The 17,339-nt window shown below is 43.0% G+C and overlaps 2 protein-coding genes across 8 annotated transcripts in view; both read right to left on the bottom strand.

Moving 5' to 3' along the window:
- Positions 1 to 34: 34 nt before the first annotated feature.
- Positions 35 to 1,769, bottom strand: MRPS16 (mitochondrial ribosomal protein S16). Its single transcript, XM_049854890.1, has 3 exons — positions 1,488 to 1,769; positions 759 to 1,019; positions 35 to 278 (listed from the first exon to the last, which is right to left on the bottom strand). Exons 1-3 carry the CDS (start codon positions 1,498 to 1,500, stop codon positions 145 to 147), a joined length of 408 nt encoding a protein of 135 aa, XP_049710847.1. The 5' UTR covers positions 1,501 to 1,769; the 3' UTR covers positions 35 to 144.
- A 1,338-nt stretch (positions 1,770 to 3,107) lies between these two features.
- The window catches only part of CFAP70 (cilia and flagella associated protein 70), a 149,140-nt gene continuing 134,908 nt past the window's right edge, over positions 3,108 to 17,339 (bottom strand). For 4 of the 7 annotated variants that reach the window (XM_049854878.1, XM_049854877.1, XM_049854880.1 and 1 more), the window contains 8 exons: positions 16,539 to 16,694; positions 14,915 to 15,039; positions 13,199 to 13,351; positions 12,550 to 12,711; positions 10,706 to 10,795; positions 6,652 to 6,753; positions 4,884 to 4,931; positions 3,108 to 3,437 (listed from right to left, as the gene is read on the bottom strand). In XM_049854878.1, the coding sequence (XP_049710835.1) occupies positions 3,357 to 3,437; positions 4,884 to 4,931; positions 6,652 to 6,753; positions 10,706 to 10,795; positions 12,550 to 12,711; positions 13,199 to 13,351; positions 14,915 to 15,039; positions 16,539 to 16,694 (917 nt within the window). In that variant the 3' untranslated portion in view covers positions 3,108 to 3,356. Of the gene's footprint in view, positions 3,438 to 4,883; positions 4,932 to 6,651; positions 6,754 to 10,610; positions 10,640 to 10,705; positions 10,796 to 12,486; positions 12,712 to 13,198; positions 13,352 to 14,914; positions 15,040 to 16,538; positions 16,695 to 17,339 lie in introns of those variants that run through there. The other 3 variants (XM_049854881.1, XM_049854882.1, XM_049854883.1) reach the window with 3 other exon arrangements.

Here is a 17,339-nt window from a genome sequence, read left to right as displayed (position 1 = left end):
CCACCACCCTTTCCTGCCTCCAGAAGAGCATAGGTGACGCTGAAAACTGTTTATTAACCTCTGAATCTAACAAAATTAAGAGCTCTGCATGAGTGTTTTAAGAGGACCTTGGCGATGTTGCTCCCATTGTTGTGCACACCAAAGTCAGCTCGCTTCTGTTTCTGTAGCTTCTGTATCTGTCTTCTGAGAAGCTAAGAGGGCTTCTCGTGCCCGTTTCCTTCGCAGTCTCTCAGCATTAGTGATCATCATGGGATGCAGAGGGAAAAATCCAGCAAGACCTAAAAGCAACAGCATTTTCACTCACTGTAATGCAGTACAAGTCAATGTTTCCCTGAGAACTCTCCCTCACACAACTGAGGTCTAACAGAGACCAGACCCAGAGCATGGGTGTTAAACATGCTCCTCGCTTGCCAAGCTCTGCCCCACCTTTTCCTCCGCACCCCATTTAACTACAAGGAGACAATGTATGTTGTCTGCTTCCCAACACTATTTTCCTTACTTGAAAAAGGGATAAACTGACAGATGGCCATTTGAGACACACTATTCCCATTTTTAGCAAAAAATCCCAGCTTTCCAAAAAGTCTCATGAGGGAGTCCACAGAGGTCTCCAGATTCAAAATGGCCATTAGATCGAATTTCAGCTCCCCCTCCAGTCCTGAGCAGCCTCCAGGTAATGAAAACCATTCATCATTCCCATCATTCTGGAACCAACTTTAATTTAAAATCCCCTCAATGAGAATGAGAAAGAGCTGAGTTACCCAGAAGCCTTTCCACAGGCTTAGAGAGGTGGGCCCCGCAGCCAATCCAATACCGGATCCTCTCCAGGTTGAGGCCAACGATCTTCTCTCCATGGCTGTTGGGCAGTGGATCATAGCAGCCCAGCTGCTCCACAAAACGGCCATCCCTGGCAAACTTGCTGTGAGCAGCCACGATGCGGTAGAAAGGCCGGTTGGCACAGCCGCCCAGGGTAAGGCGGATGGTTAAGTTGCCCCCATAGTAGACCTTACAGAGGAAGGTAGCTGTAGAGAAATAACTGATTAAGACACAAGACTGCAGGGCACAAAATGGACCAAATGAATAGAGGAAACGATCCCATTCCTCCATTGAACTGTTCTCAATTCTTTCACTCTGGCTCAGCTACCATCACCCTTAAGAAAAACCGTTTATTCACTATTGCCTGAAACGACCTCCTCCTCAGCCCCCAATCCCCTCAGCACAGGCCTGCTACTTATTAGCTCTGTGACCTTGTCCAACTCCTGTTCTTCTCTACCCTCAGCTGCTCTGTAAGGCGAGTGGCAGCTACCTCACAGGGTTTGAGAGACGATTAAATGGGGACAACTGGGCGGGGAGGCGGGACAAACGTAAGGCAGTGTGCTGTTTCAGGTTCGAGTTCCTCCAGTGCGCCCACGCGAGCGAGCGCTGTTCCAAGTCCCGTGCCCCCGAGCCCCGGGACTGGCAGGAAGGTCTCGCGGGGCCCCGTTACTCACTGAGCTGGACCATGGTGCACTCGGCTTGCCTGTACGCCAGTCGCGGCACCTGGGAGGGTCTCGGCGCCCGTACGGACCCGCTCTCCAGATTCGTGCGGCGCGTAGCCTCGACGGTGAGGATCGGCACCGCAGCAGCCCCGAACTCAGGACCCGACACCGCAACGCCTATTGCCTCGGCTCCAAGTGCGGACTGGCCGCTCGCCCCGCCTTTTCCGCTTCCGCCCTTGCACTTCCCACAATACAACGCGGCACTTCCGCCTGAACTCGTTACTGTTCTGTCGATTGGGGCTCATAGCGACCCTTTAGGACAGAGTAGGACGGCCACAGAAGTTTTCCGAGAGGGCCTAGTGGAGTCGAACTGCCAATATCTTGGTTAGCAGCCGAATGCTTAACCGTTTAGCCACCAGAGCTCCTTCCTCCGCCTACAGTTTCCATAATGCAACAGGTGACCCCAACGGACCTTAATACTTAAGCTGCGGGGGAGGCGGGGGCGTTATAACTTGCCTGTTGCGCGAGCAGTTGTGGGGCACGTGTAGGAGCTCTTGCCCCTTACTCTCCTGTCTTTGCTAAGTGAGGCATGTTGGAAGACTATCGAGAACGGCTTAATGCCAAGCGCTCTAGAAATCGTCCATCCCGCAAACTTTTTGAGCACCTGTTCTGGCGAGACGCCGTGATGAGAACGCAAAGATGTCTCTGTCCCCAGGAAGCTCACTGTCCATTGGAAAGACGATGATTAATCAGTAACTAGGGGCGGCCAGTGCTCAGTGCAGGCGGAGCAGAGAAGACGAGCCTGATACTTCTGAGTGCCTCAAAACCAAAACACCAACCCCCTTGCAGTCGACTCATAGCGACCTTATTAGGACAGAGTAGAACTGCCCTGTAGAGTTTCCAAGGAGCACCTGGTGGACTCAAACTGCTTACCTTCTGGTTAGCAGCCCTAGCACTTAACCACTACGCCACCAGGGCTTCTTGTGTGTCTCAGGAAGACTTCATACAGGAAGCAGGAAGGGCCGAGACTAGAAGGACTGTAAATGACTCAAGTTTACTTTATCCTTTTCTGTTTATTAATGTGTCTCTCACCTTCCCTCTTGTGCTCCCCCTCCCACCTCTACTCCCCTACCATAGAGGCAATCACACTTAAAAAAAAACAAAAAACCATCATTCCTGCTTTTGCTGAGCTGTGACCCAGCTGGGGTAAAGTACGGTTTCTTTGACATCTCTAGCCCTACGATACGGCCTCAGTTGTAAGGAGTTTCCTATTTATTGTAGAGTAACAGACTCTTCATGGATCCCTTGTGGTTTGGATCTGTGACGGTATCGGTGGTTTGAGCAGTCTCTTCCACCTCCAGCAAGGACCTCTTTGCTCAGCTTTCCTGTTCACCATTGAATCAAAGGGTCTGGCCGCAATATGTTCTTTGCCCTAATACAGTAACCCAGCACAGCAGTCATCCTCTAGGCCCACATTAGAAAATGATGCCTTGAGTTCTACATTTGGGTTAGTGAGCTGGGCCAGGGACCTTAGCAGTTGACCTTCTCCCGGAGCGATCCTGATAACTTTCATCAGAAACCTGAATAATGAATGGCCTCACGACATATTCAGTATACTTTATTTGACTCCAGAACCACACTAATGAATTTTTAATCTCTTAGATCCATTTTTATTGTCATACAGTTTACTGTCAACCAGTAAAACATCCAGAAACATCACCAATAATAATGAAAAAAAAAAAAAAGGGCTCTGTTCATGGTGAGGATTCTTTTGTCCTATAGCCTCAGGCTTTATGTGGTTAAACTTCCAGGGCTTCATTTCTTTGGGAAGGAAAGGGGCTTTCAGAGTCCCATACAGAAAATTCCTCAGCCGTAAGGATGTCAGAAAGACGGGTTTCCAAAGCCAACCATCTCCTGTACCATGTGGATCTCTGCAAGCAGAGCCTCATCTTTCAATTTCAGCTGCATAGAGAAGAGAGACACATGTCATAACTGTCATACCTGTCATACCTATGTGGCCTTGGACACCCCTTATTTGTGGGGCCACAGCAGAGAACACAGTTCCTTGTGATGGAACTGGCTCTTCCTATATTCCCTGTTTTATGAAAATTCCATTAAAAGGCCTCAGAATACAGTGATGGTTAATGGATATGTTTCCTTTGTGAAAATCCAAGTGGCATGAACACATTATTTGTGCATTATTTTTTAATGTAACTTTAATAAAGTTTATTTTAAAAAGGGTTCACATTATCACCCAACATCTATTGGCTAATGTGTAGTATCCCCATTTGAACCCAGTAAGGGATCAAAGACACAGGAATCATAGACTTATATTAGATCTGAATTTAATTTTAAAATCTAGATGTGTGATAGAGAAATCTAGTTGCCTACTGAATACCCATTCTATCCTTTCTCACTAACACCTTAATTTTTTTTAATGCAACTAGCTAAAAAACTCATTTTCCTGCTTCCCCTGCAGTGAGGGGTGGTCTCAGGACCAACAGTGGCCAATGAACTGTAAGGTAAAGTTATCGGGTGGGACACTTGGGAAAGGTCTTTAAAGGGAGGTGAAATACAACCATGGCCCCTTTGTCCTTTAATTCCCTTTTGTTCTTTACCCTTCCTGAAACATGGATATGGTGGCTGGAGCTACACTGGCTGTCTTGCAACCATGCAGGATGGAAACTGCATGTTACAATTGGTAGAACAGAAAGATAGAAAGCGGTTGGGTCCCTGATGATATTGCGGAGATGCAGTACCACCCTGGTCTTCTCATGATTTTTTTTTTTTTTTTTTTAGATGGGAAAAATAAAGCTCCTAATTTAAGCCACTGCAATTCAAGTCTCTATATTTACTTGCAATTCATAACTGATTGAACAGACCAGGGGTTGGCACCTGGTTTTGTAAATCAGTTTTTATTGGAACACAGCCACGCTCATTCTTTCATGCATTGTCTATGGCTGCCTTTGCACTACAAGGGCAGAGTTTAGCAGTTACAACAGAGATGGTTTGGCTCACAAAACCTAAAATACTTTCTGTCTTGCTCTTTACAGAAAAAATGTGCTGACCCCTGGACTACACCAACCCCTTCATTATAAGGAAAATGAAGTCCAGAAAGGTTAACACCACGTGTTAATAGCAAAACCAGAGCCATACCTCGGGCCTACTGACTCCCAGCTAGCTGTCTTTTCATTAAACCACCTTCTCTTTAAAGAGATGAATGAAAGGTACCCACATGGTAATATGTGGGTTGTTACACCAAATCCAACAGCCTCATGATAACGGCAACAATGCTAAGAAACATTGCGAAATGCTCTAAAGTCCTTAAGTGAGCCGCACTTTCCTCCCCATTTCCCAGCCTCAGTAGAGTGCAGTCTTCAGGAAACAACAGAGGCATCTGTGCCATACCTTCATCGTGTACTTGTAGGCCTGCTCAGCTTCCAGTTGCCGTCCAGCCTAAAAAAAGAGCAGCAGCTGGTGATGATGACATGTCCCCAGCATTATGGTGGGGAAAATACACTGCCTCGACATTTCTACCCAAGGCAGAGGGTTCCATGCCTTCCCAGTTAAGAACCTCTGAATTCAGAGAGGAAGCAAGAAAATGAAAGGTAATAGGGAAAAGCAGATATTTTAATATTAAAAAAAAAACAAAACTCTCCATTTCAAAAAGCTTAAAGACAACTTGGCCTCACTTTTTTTCTGAAAGCACCATGAGTCATTTGTTCCTGAAGACTGAAGGCATTGTGCTAATAATAGCTAATGCTTATATAGTACTTGCTATGTGTATGACAAGAAGCCCTGGTGGCACAGTGGTTAAGACCTCAGCTACTAACTGAAAGATGGGTGGTTCGAACCCACCAGTCCCTCTGCAGGAGGAAGATGTGGCAGTCTGCTTCCGTAAAGATTACAGCCTCGGAGACCCTACGGGGGCAGTCCTGCCCTGTTCTATAGGTTTGCTATGAGTCAGAATTGACTTGATGACAACGGGTATGTGTTTTACATTGTTTTTATTGTTTATAGGCTTTTCATAGGAAACCCTGGTGGTGTAGTGGTTAAATGCTACAGTTGCTAACCAAAGGGACGGCAGTTGGAATTCGCCAGGTGCTCCTTGGAAACTCTATAGACGCAGTTCTACTCTGTCCTATAGGGTTGCTATCAGTCGGAATCAACTCAACGACACTGGGTTTAGTTTTTTTTTTTAGGCTTTTCATACATTATTTTTTTTATGTTTTAATACCCAAAAGTTCCAAGATTTGCCTGTACAGACTTGATGTCTATGTCTTAGTGGCTCTAGCAGTTACCTATGGAATGGTAATGATGAAAAAATAAGTAAATATCAAACTGAGTAGGCCACTTGGTGACTAGGACTTGATGAGCAGAGGATATGAGCTGGTAAAAAGATGAGACAGTAGCTATCTGATGTAGTTAAGCCTGACTCCCCACTGTTCCACTGAGTCTTGGCAAGGAGGTAACTGGTTTGAGTGGGTTTCTGACCCAGGTACTGGCACAGCTGGGCAACTGAAAGCCACCAAATGTCTACCAGGGACCACCTCTCTGGTCCATAGAAAAAGGGATTCCAGATATATTAATTCTTTATCCTAAAAACAGCCCTAGGAGATAACTATGGCCCCTTGTCCTCTCCCTCTTTTTTGTGGGACCACATTTTATAGATGGGGAAACCAAAGCAGACAGAATAAATAATTTGCCAGGGTTACACAACTAATAAATGGAGGAGCCAGGTTTTTAAAACAATGCCGTCTTTAAGTACCTTAAAGTTAGCAGCTATCACAAACTTCCATGATACCATCCCCAATATCCTATCTGCACAAAGGACAAACATCCTCAGCCAGCCGTCCAACAGGAAGGAAAGATTCAGAAAGACTAGCAGAGCCTCTCCTTTGCTGGTCCTTGACCTTGCTTACATTCTGATACAATACTGTCCCCATGTTTAGAACCTCCTTTCCAGAAACACACCTTACTACATGATTTTTAAGCACGTTCCATGTAGAGGCTGCTCTGCCTTGGCCTTTTCTTTGTCATCAGTATGATAACCAAATCTGGAGCTCACGAAACCTGGACTATCATGACATTAATGGCCATCCCACTGTCTCTCACTTACTTGGCTTCTCACCTCTGTGCCCTGACAGGGAATTGTGGGAGGATAACAAACACTCACTTTCAGGCAGACCAGAGCCAGATATCCCCATACTTCAGCATTGTAGTTGTTCAACGTGTTGGCTTCAGAGAGAGCATCTTCCGCCTCTGTGAGCTCCTCCAGCTTGACAGGAAAGAGACACATGTGACTCAAAGTATTTTTCACTTAAGCCAGCTAGAGTCAGCTTAGCTGAAACCTCCATGTCCAAGTATCATTGGTATAGCTGATCCATACTAATGGTTTTCACCTTAAAAAATTTTTAGTAACAGAATTCTTTTTTCAAATAAAATCTTATGTGATGGCCCAATATATGAACAAGTTAAAAGTGGAACTGCTCCACTTAGGAAGCCATGTAGGGGAATCTGGAGCTCTGCCTGCTAGGCTCTCAACTTCTACTCCCCTCTTCCTCCCTCCCTCCACAGCCATCCCAGCAGGACCTCTATGAAGCAGGGAGCTTCAGGAGCCAGGGTTGGAAAACCACAGGAATTCACTATCATGTGAGCATCATTCAGGGATTTTCCTTATAGGTGGGCTATTAGATACATTTTTTTACATTGTAACCTTCCTAAGGTTAAAGTCCTATTTGCCTGTCAAAACACTCTTGTCCAGAAAGCTTCCATTTTTTCTAATATCAGTTATTAAAAGCACACCCCTAAGTAATAGAGACTCTAGGGTGCTTCCTGAGTGCTGGGCTACTTCATAAAACTGTGGATTTGCTTTGTAAAACCTCCCAAAAGGCCACATAAGGAAAGAATAAGGCGCTCCTCTTCCCAATAAAGTAGGTTTGTTTTTGTTTTGTTGTTGTTTGTTTGCTTGTGTTTTGTTTTAGTAGAAGACTTCTAAGCCCAAGACAAGATGGAGAATGGCCTTTCAGCCATGCCCACATCGTGGCCCACACTTTAACTGTCTCTGAGACATTGATTCCTTATTCAACCAACCTACATTCACTGAGGATTCACTCTGTGCTAGGCAGTATGCTAGATGCTGGAAGTAAAAATTATAAACACAGTCCCTTTCTTCAAAGAGTTCACTGACAGACACGTAGAAAATAAAACAAAATTTAAGAAAACCTCACACAAATAGTTCTAACACAGCATAAATATTTCTATAGTAAAAAAAAAATAGTAAAGTATATATAAAATCTAGTCGGGGGGGGGAGGTAAGGAAAAATAGGATTGATTCTACCCTGAGATTAAAGGATGACCTCAGAGAAGAAGCACTGCTAAAGTGGATCTTGAAGAACAGGTAGGAGTTGTCAGCTGTGCACAGTGAAGGCAGGCGTTCCAGCTAGAAGGAGGATCACACACAAGGACATGAAGGTGTGAGAGAGCAGGGCACACTCAGGAAACTCTGAGTTGTACCTGAAGGAGAGAGAGTGGGAGTGTGCTAGTTAGTTGAGGGAAAACGAAAGTGATAAAACAAGAGAGTTAAGCAGAGATTGGATCATACCAGATTACATATAAAATAAATTTGGATTTTATTCTGAGAGGGGTAGGCATTGAAAGGTTTTAAGTACGGGAGTAACGTCATGTTTCCATATTTTAAAGACCACATTGATGACAATGTGGAACATGAACTGAAGGAAGACAGGAGACCATTTAGAAGGTGGTAAAGAGAGGAAGACTGAATCAGAGCAAGAAAAATAAAGATGGAGAGGAGCCAATAGATTCCAGAGACATTTAGGAGATAAAATTGGTAGTGTATTTGATGACCATTTAGAAATAGTGGGAGAAGTAGACAAGGATGGCTTTTTGGTTTCTGGCTTGATTGACTGAGTTCATCATAGTTCCATTCACTAAGACAGGCAACAGAGGAGAAGGTACAGGTTTAGGGAATGTGAGATTGCTTCAGAGGTTAAGTTCAGTTATATTTTGCATTTTGAGGTGTCTAGGGAACCACGAAATGGACATGTCCATTACGCTGTTTGATATAAGGGGCAGAAGGCAAAAAGTGTTATGAGATGACGATTTAGGGTGCATTTTTTAGAGCAAAGGCAGCAGTTAAAATGCCTAGGGTAGATGATACTTCTTATGGAAAATGAATAACGTGAAAGGAAAAGAGGGCTGATGACAGAACCTAGGGGACCCAGCGATTCTGCTGGATGAAAGACAAGGAGCAACAAAAAGGCTGGGAGATGGTAGAGAGGAAGGTGCCCAACTGGAAGGATATGAATGCAGTGTCATGGGTGCCAAGGGAAGAAAGGCTTCAGGGAGGCAACGGGCAACAGGGCTAAGTGCCACAGAGACTTCATTTAAGTGCCCACTGTATTGGGCAATTAGGATGACTAACAAAACTTTTTTGTTAGATAAGTTTCAGCAAAGTGGTAGAGGGTATATGCCTAATTGAAATGAAGGGTAAATGGGATCAAGGAAATGAATAGACCACTCACAAGTAAAGAAATAAATATATGAAATGATTTTAACCTTAGTGATAAAAATGCAAGTTAAGATGCCTATCAAATTGGCAAGTGATAAGGCCCGTTATTGGCAGAGCATATATCATAATACAGCCTTTCTAGAAGCACTAAGTTGACACTATGATTTTAAGACCTTAAAAATATTCCTACATTCTTTTAGGAATGTGTCCTAAGGAAATAACCAGAGTTCAGCCCAAAGATTTATGTACAAGAACGTTTATCTCAGCTTTATTTATAATAGTATAATTGTGGTAACTAATAACATGTCCAATAATAAGTAATTGGTTAAATAAATCATGGTATATCCACACAGAGGTATAATGTGACTAAAACACTGATGGGTGGCAGAGTTACTTGGACATCTTGATGGTAGGGCTTAACTGAAGTTTTTTAATAATATGTGTTTTTTTACACTACACAAAACAAATAGAAGCATGACCTATGCCGAATAGTTTGTATAGCTAGTTTCTTGTACTTTTGACAGTGCTATCAAATTTCTAACAGCTATCAGTGTTTTTCATCCTTTCGGGGAAGGCGGAGCAGGGGGCACTTATGTACAGGTGACCATATTTCCAGTTAACCTGGGACAGCCCTTCTCATCATCAGAAGCGTCTTGGTTTGGATAGCAAATTCCATGGTCACTCTACTATGTATCCGAAGCATGGAATGTCACGAAGCCATTAAAACTCATGTTTTAGAATATTTGGTAATGTCATATAATACCAATGCTATATTTTTAAGGAGAAAAAAAATACTAAAAAGCAGTAAGTATATTATTTATAATTTCATACATTAAAACCATATGCAAAAAAAGACTGGGGGAAATTACATTCAAATGTTAATAGCGGTTATCACTGAAGGGTGGGATTATGTTCTATTTTATGTTCTCTTCATATTCTTCTGTATCTTCCAAAATGTCTACAATGAGCATGTATTACCTTTATGATTAAAGAAACCACAGTGAGGAAGAGAAGACAAGGAACGCAGACAACTCTGTTAAGGGTAGAAACCAGGAAGGCGGTGGTGGTGGTGGTCCAATAAGATGGGGAAAAACTATGGAGAAAAAGCTGGCTGAGAAGGAGAGGTTAAAAATGTAAACTGAGGAAAAATTAAGGCAGTAAGGTACTAGGAGAGAAGGGGAGGGATGGTATCAAGAACACCCGTGAAGAAATTACAAGAACAGCACGATTCATGCCTCACCAAGACTGCAGGAAAGGAGGGAAGGTGAGTAGGGAGTTAGGCGTGATGGGACAAGGGTCTACCCGGAGCTACAGCGGCTCCTCTTCAGCATAGAAAGGCCACAGTGCTTCGTAAGTAATCAATAAATTCCTTTAGTTTAATTAACTAGATTCTTCATCTTTCCCTATCACTTTTCTTGCAGATAACACCATAAAACAGCTTTTATACCAAATAACATGATTTTTTTTTTTTTAATAGTTTCCAGGTTCAGGATTTTTGTGGGATTTTTTAGGATATTTTATTTTTATAATTCAGATTGGCCTTCAGTTTACTGAAAAACTTTGAAGAGCAACTCTTCATTAGAGATGACTGCCGTGATAGCCATTCCACCATCATCACAAACCCTGAGGGTGCCTGGAAGACCAAGAAATCAAAGTCAGCTATACACACAGGCCTAGTCTCAGGCCTTCAACTTCTTACCCGATAGCAGGAGATTCCCAGTCCTAACCAGGTAAGACATGAAGGTGATCTCTTACAAGCTTGCAGGTAGGTTGTCTTTGCCTTTTCGTACTATAGAAAGAAAGCATCGCTAAGTTATTGTTCTTCTGGAAGACGTAAACGCTGCATTGCTGGGATAATTATGGAGCCTCTAATAGCTGCACTCCAAAACCATTCAAGTTAAGTGAGTCCATGGATTTTATTTTTATGTACTCTAAGGGAGCTACCACAAGTAGACTGGTGAAAGGAGGAGGATGGATCAAATGAAAGGGCTGACTTTGACCTGTAAGCACTTCCAAAGATGCTATTAGTCTCTGTAAGAGCTGAGGCAGAGAATTACACTGAAAGTTCTGGGCGACCCCAAATTCTACCTAGACCCTATGTGTTACCACTTTCACTTAAAAGTGACATCATGTAGTGGGATACCTGCTACATGACCCCTGGACAAATAAATATAGGAAGATAAGGGGTATGCTTGACATAGCCTCATCATTCAGAGTCCTGTCCCTTGTAAAAGTCTTAGGAGCTCTCAGTACTACAGGAGACAGTCAGAAAAACTAAAATCAACAACAAAAACTTCAAAGGCAGTAGCTCTCAAAGGACTGATCAAAGGACTACCCTCAAAGGATCACTTCTTGCCCTGCATTTTTGTATCTTAGCTGAGCCTCAATGAGTAGCCTAAAAACTGCTTGCCTACTGACTGCCTGAGCCAACAGCTCTGTGAAAATGCAGCTTGCAATGACATGAAAGCCTTGTGTTGAGGAAGAAGTTTGGAGAAGTCCCACTGAAGTCCATGAAACTTTCTAGAATGTTTCTACTACCAATATTGTTGTTGTTAGTTGCTGTCAAGTTGATTCTGACTATGGCCACCCCATGTGTGCAGAGTAGAACTGTGCTCCATAGAGTTTTCAAGGCTGTGACCTTACTGAATTCTTAATATCTTTTTAGTCTAATACCTTTAGACTCTGCTAGTAGACTTCATCGGTTTGAATTCTGGTCCCACTAATTACTAGGTATCTGATGGTAGGTATGATGGTTAAGGTTATGTGTCACCTTTGCCATGATTCTCAGTGGTTTGGCAGATAGTATGTAATCGTCCTCCATTTTACGATCTAATATGAGAACCAGTTGAAAGGGGAGTTTCCTTGGGTGTGCAGCTTGCATCCAACATATATGGATGTTCTAGCAAAGCTCGCTGTCTCTTGATCTTGCATCAAACTGGTCCTCCTCTGATCTCTGGTTCTTGGGAGGTGAGCCAGCACCCTACCATCTGACCTGTAGAATTTGGGATTCGCCAGCTCCCACAGCCCCATGAGCCAGCAGCCTGCCTTCTGACCTGCCTTTGGGTTTGTCAGCCCCTATAACCATGTGAGTCAGCAGAAGCCTCCAGCCTGGCAGCCAGCCTCCACAACTGCGTAAGCCACCTCCTTGAAATAACCCTGTCTATATAGGAAACCCTGGTGGCGTAGTGGTTAAGTGTTACAGCTGCTAACCCAAGGGTCAGCAGTCCAAATCTGCCAGGCGCCCCTTGGAAGCTCTACGGGGCAGTTCTAATCTGTCCTATAGGGTCACTATGAGTCAGAATCGACTCGATGGCACTGGGTTTGTTTTTTTTTTATATATACATATGTATGTGCTTCACTAGTTTTGCCCCTCTAGAGAACCCAGCCTAGGACAGTGAACTAGTTACTTTACTTCTGAATGTCAAAGTATAATTATCATATTACTATTTTTAGCCCACAGAGGTGAATGTTAATGCTTGAACTATAGGCAGGTCTCAGACCACGGCCTGATTTACATGGTTATTCCCTATCCCCATCCCTCACCTCTTTCTCTTCCAGATAGATGAGACCCAGTCGCAGGAAGACGAAGTGCATCTCAGAAGCATCCACTACAAAACTGATGGTTCTCTCATAGCATGCTTTGGCCTCAGCGTGATTTCCATTCAGAAAATAGAGATGGCCCTTCACGCCCCAGACGTTAGGGTTCTGAGAAAATGAAGAACAAGTAGTACGGGACAAGATGGTGTTAAAAATATCTTAATGACCTTTGTGTAACATTTAAATTTAGACTAAGTCCACTCTGTTTTTCTAATAGCACTCAGAGAGCCATTCAATTGCACTGAGAGATATTTTTCTAGGCCTCCCCATTCATTTCTTTTTTAAATTGTTCACAGCCTTTTCATCTGTGGGTTAAAAATCAAGAAAAACATCCAAGCATAGCCATGATAGTGTTCACAGTGGAAAAATAGAAGTCCAGGAAACCTGAAATAGGTAAATACTATCTGCTGAAGAACTGTCCTCATTTTCTTTGCCCTTTGCAAAACTCCTGACTGAGAACAACAAACAGAAGGGACTAGATAGATGAGTTCACTGACAGCTGACGACCCCCACCTCTGGTCACCAGGAATCTACTTGTGATATGACATCACCACCCTTCGTAAAGCCTGTTCACCCTTTCTCCAAAAGTTATTACCAAGTAGTCCATCTGGGCTGCTAGTTGAAGGTATTCCTCTGCCTTGGCAAAATCCTTCTTGAGAAGGTGTGTTTGGGCCAGCACCAAGTAATACTCACAGCTGGGGCCTCCTTGAGGGCATAACAGCTCATGTGCAAGCACTCTGTGCACGTACTGCAAGGGAAAACTGGATTATGAGGAACATGTTGAAGATTCTGTCTCTGACAATAAATAGTAAAGAACATATTTATTCATATAATAACCATATTACAGAATGAAATGATTATTCTCAACCACAAAAGGTTAGGGGTGAATTAGAAACCTTCAGCACATCGTGGCTCTGCTACCAACTATGTTTAGTCACCAAATGTAGACATTTCCAAGTGAATAACCTGGTCTTGCTGGTCATTATACCAGGCGAGTGTTAGGCTGGAATTTATTATGGAGCAAACACAAGCACTTCATGAACTGCCCCATTTACAAATGAGGTAACATTTTCAGGTAGCCATAGTTGTAAAGGCAGTTTACATTAAGGCAAAACATGCTTTTCTAAAATCCTAGACTCCGGATCTTGGGAACGCTATGTCTGTTTCTAACACACCCTCAATCATCCATCATGTCTATCAGTTTTGTAGCGTTGGTCTATTCTTTTTACCCCACACTATATAAGGCCTGAAAAATTGACAAAGCCAGGATGTACTTGCTAAAAAAAAAAACTTGCTAAGCAGACAGGAAATCCTTCTTTTGCTTTCACTCTGTCCCCATCTTGGCCTATGATATAGGAACTTCCACCAACATTCATATCTTCTTAGGGAAATAATGGGGGAGGGATGGCAGCTATTTTCTTGAACTGCCTTCTGGCTTTTTGAAACAGGGGGATAGTGACTTACTCTGCTGCTTACCAAAAGGTCAGCCATTTGAATCTACCAGCTACTCCGTAGGAGAAAGATATGGCAGTCTGTGTCTGTAAAAATTACAGCTTTGGCAACCCTATGGGGGCAGTTCTACTTTGTCCTATAGGGTCACTATGAGTCAGAATCAACTCAACAGCAGTAGATTTGGTTTTCGGTTTTTAATGTGGTAAAGGCTCCTGCTTGATATGTCCTGCCCACCCAGCTCCTAATACTTGTCCTTTCTTGGGCTTGACTGCCCTCCAGTGGAGCATGTAGGGTCAGGGCTCCTGGATCTTGCTCTCTCTCCTACTATTTGCTTCATACATATACTTCTTGCTTCCCAAGTGGTATGCTGACCTTATAGGATGACCTCCCCTGTTATGTGACTGGTCCTACATTTGACAGGATGGACAAGTCACATTCTCCCACCCAGTTTTGCCAATAAAAGTAGTGTGAAATTTTAAGACTCCCCCGCCCCAATATAGCATTGTGTATCTACTTCCAATTGGTTTAGAGCCTGGAAGGGAAGAAGGGTATGTTAGGAACCCATGAACCCCTCAACACTCAAATAATATGAGTAACAGCAGGCTACATATGACTTAAAAATCTGGTTTTGCTCTGCTGGTATTCTCCAGGAAGCAGATTCATAGTAAGGTCTTCTGACGCCACCTGTAAACTGTGGTTCAGCTTTAGATGTTCCTGACATTGGGCCTAAGGTATGCTCTCAAAAAGCATATTTGATTTCTGCTTCACACATTTAAGCTTCAAAAAATACCACTACAGATAGAACAAGTAGTTCACTAAAATTTTTCTACCTTCTTGCTCTTTTTCAAAATATTCTGACCTGCACAGCATTGACCTTCATCAAGAAGCGTATGGTCTCCATGAAGATGGTGGTAGGAGCTTGGGAAACACCATAATAGGGATTGGGATTCAGAGCAGCTGACGAAGCTTGGCATTTTGATGTTTCTGAAAATATTACATTCAAAAGACATAAGATTAGCATAAAGAAAAAAATGTCAGGAGCACAGACACACTAATGAAGCAAGAAGAGTATTCTTATCTGATACATAAGGGAGATTATAACGTGGAAAGCAACAGACTGTTCTATAGCAATGGTCCTCAAAGAGGAGCTCTCAGAGGTTCTCCAGAGTAAATCTACTGGTGGTTCCAAAGGCAAATCACAAACAGATGAAACCCTTTTCTAAAATATTCAAATATCCCTGAATATGAAAAAATTTGCAGATATTTTAAAAATATAAAATTATTATTAGAAAATTATAGGTCTGTAGTTGGCTACTTCTGGGGGCTAAATATAAATCCTTGTTTGCTGAAAGAGTTCCATCAACATACGTGCTCTTCGTATATTAACATAGACAATAGAGCACATAGGTGGCACAGTCAGGGAAACCTCTCAGACATAACCAAACACCTCATGGAACGAAGTTCCCAGGCTCGAAGGCAAAGGACCTGGGGACATCAACATCAATTGGCACAACATAGTTCATAAAGACAATGTTCCACATCCTACTTTGGTAAGTAGCACCTGGGGTCTTGAAAGCGGTCCTCTAAGATACAACTATTGATCTCTTCCAGTCCGGAGCAAAAGCGTAAAAAAAAAAAAGACTCAAGGGACCAATGAATTCAAAGGTCTAATGGACCACAGCCTACATGACCCCAAGATCAGAAGAACTAGATGGTGCCTGGCTGCCACTATGGACCACTCTGACGGGGATCACAACACTTGGGCAGAGTGAGAGAAAAATATAGAACAAAAAATCAAATTCACAAAAAAGACCAGAATTACTGGTCTGACAGAGACTGGAAGAACCCCTGAGTCTATGGCCCTAAGACACCCTTCAAACCTGGAACCGACACCCGAAAGAACTCCTTAGAACAATCACACGAGATCAAGAGAGCAATATTTGTCCAAAAGCAAAGATGCGAAGGCAGGAAGGAGGTAGAAAATTAGGTAAAAAGGAAATGGGGAACCCAGGGCAGAAATGGGGAGAGTGCTGACACATTACGGAGAATGAAGCCAAGGCCATGAAACACTTTATGTACAGACTATTGAATGGGAATCTAATTTGCTCTGTAAGCTTACACCTGATGCACAATAAAAAAAGAATGAGTTCCATTACTGAGTCTGAATTACAGAGCCTAGGCTAATATGGAGGCACCTAGGCAATACGGAGGAAACCCTGGTGGCGTAGTGGTTAAGTGCTACAACTGTCAACCAGAAGGTTGGCCCTTCAAATCCACCAGGCGCTCCTTGGAAACTCTATGGGGCAGTTCTACTCTGTTCTGTAGGATCGCTATGAGTCGGAATCGACTCGACAGCAACAGGTATGCAATGTGACGACTTCTAACAAGTCAGATTGAGTCTTTGGTAATCCTAAGAGTTTCAACTTAGTCTCACTTGTCTACAACATGGCCCCTTTTAAGAGGAAACCTTCACTCCTAATTACCTTTCTTTACTGGTATCTCCTTCAGAAATACGTTGGGCAGTTTTTGGCTAGAATTTGGATCCTGAGATTGTTCTTGTGAGTCAGACTGCAGTTTGGAGGATTCTTCAAGAAATTCATCTAGAATGGATAGCGTACCTTCTGCTCCAGGTGCTGGTCCTAAATAGATTAAATTTTAATGAAAAAAAAAACCCTATATTACACTGGATATTAAAATGTTATTGCAGAAAAAATACAATTCATTTTTAAAAGTGTAAGAAATATTTTCCCTAAATATTTCATGAAGGACCAGTGCTTTGGCCGACTTGTTTATGTTTTTGAATAATTTAAGGACTACAAGCTAAACTGACAGCATAGTTTCTGTCCTGATGGCTCCCAGTGCAGCCCAAGTCATTATAATGTCAAACAGATACCTACTGTAAAAGTTACTTGCTAAAACCAGAATCTCAAGAAGCTAGATGAGAAGATTAATATAGTGTTAGATAACATTAAGCTCCTAAAGGACAGGGATTCTATCATCTTATGTCAGGATTCAGAAATAATAAAAATCGTATTGCAGTGGATTAATTACTTTTGTGTGTGGCTTTTCTCGCCATGGTTTTGTAACTCCTACCTAGGTGATTGTGTGATAGGGTAATTGTGGCATACCAATGGGGATTGGTCAGTGTTGCCTTAAAAGGGAGCCAACTGCAGAGCAGAGGGGCCCACTACCAACAAGGAAGGGGAGACTAGCAGCAGAGGCCCAGCAGCAGGAGATGGTGTGGTGGGCTTCCTGGTCCATGGAGAGAGAAAGCTGAGTGCCTT

The sequence above is a fragment of the Elephas maximus genome, chromosome 16 (assembly GCF_024166365.1).
Source record: "Elephas maximus indicus isolate mEleMax1 chromosome 16, mEleMax1 primary haplotype, whole genome shotgun sequence".
Lineage (NCBI taxonomy): Eukaryota > Metazoa > Chordata > Mammalia > Proboscidea > Elephantidae > Elephas > Elephas maximus.
Note: the sequence above shows the minus strand (reverse complement) of the source record. Positions and strands in the feature narration are given on the sequence as shown.

What these genes read in the sequence shown, in the direction of transcription:
- MRPS16 (XM_049854890.1), bottom strand. An exon ending in GCCTGTGGAAAGGCTTCTGG is followed by an intron (nt 279 to 758) that starts GTAACTCAGCTC and finishes TGTTGCTTTTAG; the next exon opens with GTCTTGCTGGATTTTTCCCT.